At 43.9% G+C, this 10,691-nt stretch overlaps 1 protein-coding gene across 2 annotated transcripts in view; it reads right to left on the bottom strand.

Moving 5' to 3' along the window:
- Nucleotides 1-343: 343 nt before the first annotated feature.
- Nucleotides 344-10,691, bottom strand: part of HEMK1 (HemK methyltransferase 1, mitochondrial release factors N(5)-glutamine) — a 52,458-nt gene continuing 42,110 nt past the window's right edge. Inside the window, exons 10-12 of one of the 2 annotated variants that reach the window (XR_013391946.1) lie at nucleotides 9,959-10,072; nucleotides 9,079-9,312; nucleotides 344-4,291 (exon numbers count right to left, since the gene is read on the bottom strand). Coding sequence is in view for 1 of the 2 variants with exons in the window: in XM_028718694.2 (XP_028574527.2) it covers nucleotides 9,258-9,312; nucleotides 9,959-10,072 (169 nt within the window). In the remaining variant the exon portion in view is untranslated. Of the gene's footprint in view, nucleotides 4,292-4,756; nucleotides 9,313-9,958; nucleotides 10,073-10,691 lie in introns of those variants that run through there. The other variant, XM_028718694.2, reaches the window with a different exon arrangement.

Genomic DNA, 10,691 nt, shown 5'->3' with positions numbered 1-10,691 from the left:
GAGCTGAGCCAAGAGCTTCTGTCTGAAGTGTGGGGAACATCTGGCCCTCTGGATGTTGCCAACAAGCATGGCCAATGGATAGGGGTGATGGGAGTTGGAGTTGAACATCTGGAGGGCCAAAGGTTCATCACACCAGCTCTAGTTCTTCTACCATTTTATAGTATTTATGGATGGTGCTCTTCACAGCACAGGTGGCATTCCTTCCTGATCTTACAATATCAATTACCTATTGGACTGTTTTGACATCCCGCCATGTTCTGCGCCTTGAAAAATATTTCTGGAGCCCTTGAGAACAGATATGGCTGTACCTTTTCCATAAACAATTCAAGAAAAAAACCCAAGATTATTTGTTTAAAATATTTATATCCCATTGAAGCAAGTAACACCACTTCGTAAAACAGTACCTCAGTGAAATAAGAACGATGCTTAAAAATTGCAACATAGACGGCATCCGGCAGCAGCACCTCAGAGGCAAATCATCAAAAGTGTGCCATTATCCAGATGTCTGTGATATAATCTAGACCAGCCAGGTTAATTACATATCAGCCCCTGCACATCGTAGATGACATAAATGGTGGTGTGTGGCTTAGAGGCCTCTGCAGATGCTGTGCCTTTCCTGGGATGTGTCAGCTTCTTCCCACCCTAAATCAGTAGGTAGGGGAGGGAGTAGTCCAGAGGAAATGATCTGCACGTGAAAGGACACACAAGGTGATGGCAGATGTGGCAACTTCCAGCCACCTTAAAATGCCCATTGCACCTGATCACGGTATATGTGACTTGTGCCTAGGCTGTTGCCTATTTGTGGCTATAATTATGGAAAAAACAAACAAAACAAAAACCCCACCTACTGGTTCCACACACCCTCATTTCAAACATCAACTATCATACCTCCTCATTACAAAGATTAAGACAACAAACAAGGGTTAAAGGCTAAGCCAGCTCTCACCAAAACATTATTCATGGCTAGGGCTGCTGAAAAGTCGGTGCCAGTGGAATTGATGTGCCGGCCCCACAGCCCAGATACATGTATTGTCTGGTACTGACATGTACTGTATGTGCCATACAGCTCATCACTGGCTTCACCCAGCGAATCTCCTTCCTAATATTCCTATGCATTCTTGATTCAAACTTTCCATACAGAGGATTTCCCTTTAATGAGAGCTGCCCCACATAGCACCCCTTCCACACAAAAAGCAGATTATCCTGGGTGCTGGAACCCGGACCATTGTTTTTTTCTTTAGAATATGCTGTCCTTTTCTGTAGGGCCACAATCTTCCCCCAAACACCGACTGGCATGGATCCCCTGCTTCTTTCAGCCTTTGCGGGCTGAATTATATTTCCAAGCAGATTTGTTTCTATTCTCAGAAACGTTGGCTGTTGTGTAAACAGGGGTTGCTTAAGGTTGTAGAGAGAAAAAGGTTCTGTTGCTCAAGAGCTCTCACTCTTGCATCTGCATGGGAGATGGAAGCTTTGGCTGATTGATATTATACAGCCTTTTAAATGTGTTTGTGGAAGGGGGGCTATTGTTTTGTTGTTTTTAACTGTTTATTTGTCTGTTTTCTCTTGTATTTTTTTTATCTTGTGAGATCTTTCGATGAAGGGCAGTGTATAAATTTATTAAAATAGATAAATAAATGAAAAAAAAATTCCGTTATCTTGCATTCAACTGAAAGCCAGCGAGGAAGGGCTCCAAAAAGTCAAGATGAAAGCAACAGACACATTGCTACTGCTGGGGCAAACAGTTCTAGTTCCATAATTACGCATGTCTAAGAAACAAATAGAGAGGAGTCTGAGAAAGGCTGCATGCCTGTTCTGTACTTCTTGCAAGAATCCGCTCTCTCCAAAGCCCAGGGCTACTGGGGCCTAGCACAGTGGAGTATACTGCATATTGAATAACTGTTTAAGTTGCACATAGCAACTGCAACATTTGCAGAACACTCAGTCAGGCACTGGTGTGAACCAATCAGTCAACATGCTAACAGGCAGATCACTCTTCTCTGCCAATTACAAATATATCAGGCTATTTGGACGTATAGAACAATGGATGCCAACCTTTTTGGGCTCAGGGGCACATTTGGAATTTTGAGAGAATGTCACAAAATGGCTGCCATGAACTGGACATAAAACTGGGATTTCTGGTAGGCCTATATAACAAAGCATCAACTGATTGGTTGACCTGAGAGAGGAGGGTTCAGATCCACACTTAATCATGATGTTCATTGGGTGTTTTGGTGCCAGTCATCACCTCTCAGCCTAATGTACCCCACAGGATTGAATGTGAGGGTGTAATGGGGAGGGGCATAACCATTATGCCACCTTGAGCTGGTTGGAGGGCTATTATTATTATAAATACAAAGCAATACAATACTCAGCATCTCAGATTACACAACATTTTCTAAGTTTAAATATCATGAGTTCTTCCTAGACTCCCACTTCTTTCTCTCACACACTGCTGGGCTGGGGCTTTCTCGGTTCCTCATTTATGCTTGGCTGCTGACCTTTTGCTCTCTTCAGTGATAGCTGCTGCCTTTCCTGATGCATCATCCAGTCCGTTTCACAGACATATGCTGCCACACGGCTGTGCACAGCTATGGGGAGGACGGAACGGGGAGAACATGGCACTCCTTTCCACAAATATTTTCTGTTTTTAATTATTCTGCTGCCAAAACACTTTCTGTTTAATTATTGATTTGCTAAACTAGCTTTTATTTAATGATGCTCTGTGGTGATGTGCTGTATCAGAGGAAATAACAAACAGAATATCTCATACCATAAAATGGTTTCGCCACAAGGTCAACACTGGCTTTGGGTAGAATGTGTGAGCGAGTGAGAGAACTGGGTGAATATTGGGTGAACAAGTGGATCAGACGATAAAATAGGCTCTGAAAGCTTGCCCAACATCCACCATCTACCCAATGTTGGTTGTAGTTGTTTGGGCTCTATTGACAAGAGACCATTGTAACTTAGTGATAAACACACACTGTGCATTCGTAAGGTCTTGGCTTCAGTTGGTCACTGGGCTACACGATCATAGTCTGCACCACATCTCTGCCATCACTGCCAGGATTCCCCTTTTGGAAACCTTTTCAACCTGAGGACCACATGTCTTTGTAGACAACCTTCCACAAACCATAGGGCAGTGGTAGGTGGGGCCAATGCCAAAGGGAAGTAAGGCCAAAGCCACATACAGACCCTATTCACACACCCTAATCTCTATCTCCCCACCCTCTCTGTGACAGCTTGTAATGTGATGGCTGAAGCAAGGATTCCCCAAAACTAAAATTAGTGTGTAGCAACATCTCTAGACAACAGGCTAGTATCAGACAATACCAGTCTATGTAACAGTTTTGAATAGTAAAGACTGATGCAATGCCTTAGAGACAGACATTGCAAGTAGGCTACCACCAGCAGCTTCTGCCAACCTAGCAGTTTGAAAGCATACCAGTGCAAGTAGAAAAACAGGTACCACTGTGGTGGGAAGGTAAATGGCGTTTCTGTGCGCTCTGGCACTTGTCACGGTCCTCCATGCACCAGTAGTGGTTTAGTCATGCTGGCCACATGACCCGGAAAACTGTCTGTGGACAAACGCTGGCTCCCTCGGCTTGAAAGCGAGATGAGCGCCGTATATGGTAGCTGGCAGGACAGACACGGATTCAAATCCTTAGTTGACCATAAAGCCCACTGGATATTATCTGGTCACTTCCCAACTCTTAACCTAACTTACTTCACAGGATTGCTGCAAGAATGAAATTAGACACTTTTCCCTAAGGAAGGGGAAGAGAGCGATTTAAGGTAGAAATATAATTTTTGTAGACGTATTTTATCGTGTGCAGCATAAAAAAAGCTAAAAGGCCCCTAAAGCCTGTGACACGACTGACAAGGTTTGTTGGTGCTTGTATTCCAACTGCAATGCATGCCTTGTTTGTGTTTGTTTATATGATTCATAGAAGCAGGAGGTACCTCTGTTTTCGAGCGTCTCGGAAGCCAAACGTTTCAGTTTTCGAACACCGAAAACCTGGAAGTAATTGCTTCCGTTTTCGAACGTGCCTCAGAAATCGAATGGCTTCTGCTGCATGCTTTTCAGTTTTTCCAGTTGAACTTGCAACCAGCCCTTTGTGCTTCGGTTTTCGAACAATTCAGAAGTCAAACGGTCTTCTGGAATGGATTACGTTCGAGAACCGAGGTACCACTATATCGGAAAAGGATGTAGACATTCTCAGTATTGTGTGTAGACATTCTCAGTATTGTGAGATGCAGTGACTTGCATTTTCCTGCTGTGGTCTTCTCACTGCTGTCAAGAGAGAGAGAGAAAATGCTTTAAAAAGTTGTGGCAAGTGGGCCACTCTAAATTCCCCTTTTGGTTTTATCTTAATGTCGAAAACAACACTGGAAGCCAACACAGGCTAAGAATATTTTGCTAAAGGTTGTGTTTTTAGCACTGGCAGGAACAAAATCTGAACAGCTGACAATGATTCATGCAGTAATTGTTAAAACTACATGTGGTTGTGTGGAGGGTTTCAGAATAAGTTTGAATCACAATTGCTCTTAGGGCAGTGGAAAAGTATTTGGTCCAAATAACAGGAGAAACCAGTCTGTCCTGGACAACTTTTTGTTATGGAGCAGCAAACAATATTTTTTGTTAAAAACAGTTACCCATAGTTTACCTGTCATCAGGCCTACTTACCCATCACATGTAGCCTAAGGTAGGTATTTAGAGTCATAACCCAACACCCTCCTCTAAAAAGGGATAATCTAATACAAATCAGTCAACAGTTTAGTGCACCATGATACTTGACAAAGAGCAAAACTATCAACCTCAATTAAAAAAACCCAAACTGAAGTCAAGGTATTTGCTGAAGCACATCCATTCACTTCTTTGGAGGAAGTGTCAATTTCACTTCTGGGAAAGAAACTTGCCTCACATAGAATGCAGAAGGATCAGAGAAATATTTCTTGGAAAATAAAACACAGATGTCTAGTTTTCTCTCCCCCCCCCCCCTGGAAAAACAAACAAACAGCAGACGATCTTATGATTCACTACTTATGGCCCATTATCGCAATCACCTCAGCACTGTATGGGAAGAAAGTCTGCCCAGAAGGACTGCAGCAATTCACAGGCTATGGAAGATAGCTAAGCCCACCTGCAGGTCTGCTCACACTTAACCAGCTTTCATACACTGAATCATGTCGAACAGGTTACATATGGCAGCTAGATGAAAAAGCTTGCCCATGTTGGCTGCCAATCTATGCTAAGCAGATGATGCATACAGGCTTCAGATTTGGCACATTCATCTTTGGAGTGGCAGGAAAAAAGCTTAATTCTGTGCATGGTGATATGTGCCCACAACTGGGTCTCTCCCCTGATCACCAACCATGTGGTGAGGTGGCAAGGAGAAGAGGCCCTTATTCAACATGTGCAGTTCATGTTGGCTACTATTACTGATCTCGTTTGTTACACTGGCCATCTTCGAAGGAGCTCAAGGGAAAAGGCCCAGTATTATTCCCCTTTCACTCTCAGCAATTATGCGAGGTAGGTCAAGGTGACAAGCGGTGGACTTATTGGCTGAAGGAGGATTTGACTCTCCGGTCCAACCAAATGCTCTATCCACTCCACCGAATTGGTTGGCTATGCCTATCTGTGCCTGAAAGCTGTGCTCCCAAGACGACTTCACATATACAGAGATTTAAGACTTTTCTCTTATTCAGCCTGTAAACAGAGTTTGGTGATCCGTGTTGTGAGTCTCCACCATTTTGGGGGGAGATGGAAGGTAATGGCAAAGGCAATCACAAACATTGCACGGGCTTCAATCAGGTTGTGGTTTCAGTGTGGTGTAGTGGTTAAGAGTGGTAGTCTCGTAATCTGGGGAACCGGGTTCGCGTCTCTGCTCCTCCACATGCAGCTGCTGGGTGACCTTGGGCTAGTCACACTTCTCTGAAGTCTCTCAGCCCCACTCACCTCACAGAGTGTTTGTTGTGGGGGAGGAAGGGAAAGGAGAATGTTAGCTGCTTTGAGACTCCTTAAAGGGAGTGAAAGGCGGGATATCAAATCCAAACTCCTCCTCCTCCTCTTCTTCTATTTCCATTTCATTTCAGAATGGATGGCTCTGTAACAGATCACAGAGCAGCCCCGTCTCCACATCAGGGTCTTCCTGGAGAGAATCACCATGGGCCTGTAGTTGGAATTGCTGCGCCACCTCCTGGTACTCTGGCAAAGCCCATGTTATTTCCAGACACTTTTCCAGGAAAGCTCAAATTGTCAGATGCAGTGCGTTGTCCCCAAAGAAACCTAACCACCAGCAGCCTCAGGGGGAAAAACAAAACCCAGCCCTCTGCAAATTTCATTTAAGGAAAACACTCCCACCCCCTTCTTGCTGAGGCTCCAAGGAATTGAAAACATGTGCCAACTGACTAGGAATGAGTTCTATTAAATTATGATACAATTATGCAAAATGAGGAAAGCAGTCATATTACCTGCCCGCAGCTTTATGAAGCAATTGGAAACTCTCTAGTGAACTGGTTGTCAAATTGCAGACTTTCCATGGTGGAACCTCCCCTCTTGGGAGAAGTCTTTGGCCTGGGGTGTCACTGGCCCCTTGGAGCCTGCCACGTTAATATGTTCTCAGAGGCTTCTGAGATGAAGTGTTTTGCTAAACGTGTATTAGATGCTGTGGCACACACTGTGCCGAAGAAGGCATGCTTCCTCTACCAGGACACTTTGGCAAAGAAACTCATGCAAAAGAAAATGGCAATTTTCTCCCCTCGTGTCCTAAAGAGGAGGTCCGCACATGCCATGTGATCTTAAAGGTCATTGGCTCAAAAACTGTAACACAAACTTTTATAAAAGGAGACAAAATGGGAAGGTAAGCATAGGCATATAGCAGCAGTTGGACTTGGGTTCAATTTCCCTCTTAGCCATGAGCTTGCTGGGCAGCCTTAGGCCAGTTTCCTCTGCATTGTGCCCAACTGTAAATTAGGACTAAATGGTCATCGACCTCTGAAGACTGCTGCCAGGAAAGAATGAGATTAATAATTGCAATTCAGGTTGCTTTCTCAAAATGCTTAAGAAGTTAGGAATGCTGATATAAAGCTGGGATAGCTCAGCCAGTACAGCAGGAGACTCTTAAATCACAGCGTTGTGGATTCAAGCCCTGCGTTGGTCAAATAATTCCTGCATTGCAGGGGGTTGGACTAGATGACCCTCATGGTCCCTTCCAACTGTACAATCCTATGCTGAGTCAGTCCAGCTGAGTACCATTTTGCACAACGTAGCCTAAAATGCACACTGAAAAATACAGCAGTAACATGTTTAATGACTACATCAGTGTGTGAAATTATAAAGCTGATGGACAGAATAGTTAGCGTACCTCTCAACAATCCTACAGGAGCATGTCATATTTAGTGTGTGCTCCCTAGTTGTGTAGCCTGAAAATCCTCTCTAAGAAACCTGAACAAGTGTGTGTGTGTGTGTGTGTGTGTGTATATATATATATATATATATATATATATATATATATATATATCAGGGTTACAGCTAATAAGAGCCTGTCCTCAAGAATATTCACTGAAATGTTGCCTCTTAGTCCACTTCAGCCATTCTAATTGTGTGAATAAGATAGGTAAGGCGGCAGGATCTACCTGCTCTTTCAAAGAGCTTATAAGATGACTGGAAAGGAATTCCTGTCTGTGCTCAAAGGCTGCAAAAAGACTTAACCAGTCACATGACCTTTAAAATGCACACTGGAGGGCAGTTTTTATGGATGCAAGGATGTAACCAGCATTTACTAAATCCAGAATAACCAAGATGATCTTTCTGTCCAGATGTTTAGTCAAACCAGAGTAAACTGCAAAACCTAACTTTTGAGCAGAAGCCACAGGACATTTCTTTCTTTGTCCCATTTGTGGCTTCTGTTCGTATTCGGTCCGAAATCCTCTAGCTGGTTCCATTTAGGGAAGAAGCTCGACTATTGATACATGCACTTTTGTCCTTTCCTTCAGCAAATTCATCTCCTGCTTCTCCAGACATTCCTCCTGGATGAGTAATTTTCCCCTACCAAAAACCCTGGATAAACAAGTCTGGACTTGGATCTGAATTAGAGGCAGAGGTCTAAATTTGGTTCAAATTCACTGAGGTCAAAATCTCGTAAGTTAACACGCCAGCTCATTCAGGGCTGGGTCAGACATTTTGCTGCAAACCCAAATGTTTTGCCCCGGCGTCTGCTGCCAGATTCCAGTGGAACCTGGGGGCAAGCACACTTCTTGCATCACACACAGCATAATGTTTGCCTGCCAAGTAACTGCTTTGGTTGTCTTGCCCCGTATGGTTGGGCTTGCCCTGTACTTGTATATTTCTGGTAGACTCCAGATTAAAAGATCAAGAGGAACAGGAGCAAGTTTTCACCCGGTCTTCATAAGCAACCTGTGTGCTTCACTCCCCAAAGATGCAGTGATGGGCCACCAACCTGAGTGTCTTAAAATGAGATTTCCACAAATTCATGGAGGATAAGGAGGTTAGAAGTGTATGTTCTGCATCTGCTGTTGCAGGTAGTATGCCTCTGAACATTAGTTGCTGGGAATTCCAAGTGGGGAGAGTCCTGTTTCACTCACGTACTGCTTGCCAGTTTCCCACAGGCATCAAGCTGGCCACCGTGAGAACAGGGGGCTGAACTAGATGGGTCTTTGACTTGGTCCAGCAAGGCTCTTCTTACATTCATTGGAAGGTTCAATCAATTTAAGGTCCTCACATGTGAAAACTTTCCCCCTTGACTGTTGTTAATGCAAAGTTGAACTCTCTATCATATTTTACCAATATAAACTTCTATTCGTTTTTGTGAGGCTTATGCAGCAAGCAAAGTGTGGGCTTTACTTTCAATGATCTGCTTAACCGTATTCGGAAAGTGGCACTATTCCACCTGATGAAAACCACTTGCTGGCAGAAATCATGGCAGAAAGAAAGAGAGAGAAAATGCGTCTAGGTTGGATGCAGAGCAAACACCTTTCGTGTGAGAACAGCAACGACCGTGTGCCAGTTTGAAACTTTCTCTACATAACATCTATCACACAACGGGGCCTGCTGATCACCTGAATGAAGTGTCCACCAGCATGGAGTGTTCTTACTGGCTGTTTGAGAATATACCGTCAGAGTTCACTGGTACAGGTTCCAAACTCCCATTCCTACTGCAGCACTGAGGTCTAACAGAAGGATTCTTTTCTGTGTTGACTAACACTAAAGGCAGCTGTGCTGGGATGACAGAACTCATTCAGTATCTTCTGTTGTTTTCTCCCTCATGTTTCTGAATATGCAGGAACCGTGGCCTATACAGGAAGACAACAAAACACAGCATAGAGAGACCACAAGGGCTACAATGAAGAAGAAAATATCTCATGGCACAAACCTCTCTGGACTAGAATCCACTTCATCAGATACAGGAAGTGCTATAAGTACATTCATGATATGCCTGAGTTATTTTGGTGGCAAGCTGGAAGTGACAAGTGGTGTTCACCCTCAGTTACTTAGGCGTGATGCCCAAAATGCATTAGGACAGAAAGAGAATATAGAGGTTTTTTTCATGTGATTAATGGATTTCCAAACTGTTATTTCTTTTCCGAAATAACATGGCATGCATGCCATGGAAGGAGAAAAACATGTGGTCATATATTGGGGGGATGAATGAATTTCTGTGCCCCACAAATAACCCAGAGATGTGTTTTAAATATAAGGACACATTCTACTCATGTAAAAACACGCTGATTCCCAGACCGTCCGCAGGCCGGACTGAGAAGGCGATTGGGCCTCATCCGGCCCCCGGGCCTTAGGTTGCCTACCCCTGAGCTGGAGCATCTTTCCACTGAGACTCAGAGCATTCCAAGCAGGGGGCAACACTTGCCAGTGCTCATTACGCTTCTGTGAAACTACTCTAGTAGACAGTAGAACAAGAATGAATGTAAAACAAGCTCTTACTTTCCACAAAAGTCATTATGGGTGGCAGACACAAAGAGAAGCAAGTCGGGGTGACTGCACAGCCAGTTCTCCACCATCTCTGGGTGCCTGGGGTCAACTTCTAGAAACACACTCCTGAAAGCAGAGAAGCAAGAGAATGAGCCAACTTGATCAAAACTTCCTAATAGACAGGGCACTTCACATGATCAAAATGGCATGTTGAGAACGCGGGTTTAGTGGATCTGCACGGCGTTTTAAGCACACACTGAAGTGATTTGTGCAATTGCTCAAATACACTGAGCTTCCAAATGTTTTTGGCAGCTTTGAGGCTGCAAGTTGAGCATGGATTAAATTAAGAGCTGGGTGAATCGTGATGCAATCACACGCCCAGTTCAATTAGGTCATGATAGTTGGGAGCCTCAAGCTACCATACGGTGGTTCATAAAGTCCCATACAGACTAGTCCAATTGATGCAGGCTCCTCATCTGAATACTCACTTCTTATTTATGCACTTCAGTTCTTAACCTGACAGCATATAATTCAATAGTGATTGAGAAAGAACGCTATGACTCCTTTAAACTGAAGCAATCAATGGTGTTGAAGGAATGGTGGCGCAAGCAGTAGCAGATGGATTCTTTTGGTGGAGCAGGGGGTAAAAACCTGTTACTTGGGACCAGAAAATAGAATTCTATGAACCTAAGAACTGCTGGTGCTGAATCTGACCAATGGTATATTAAGTTCAACACACTATCTC

Source organism: Podarcis muralis, chromosome 2, assembly GCF_964188315.1.
Source record: "Podarcis muralis chromosome 2, rPodMur119.hap1.1, whole genome shotgun sequence".
NCBI lineage: Eukaryota > Metazoa > Chordata > Lepidosauria > Squamata > Lacertidae > Podarcis > Podarcis muralis.
This window is presented reverse-complemented; position numbering and strand designations above follow the sequence as displayed.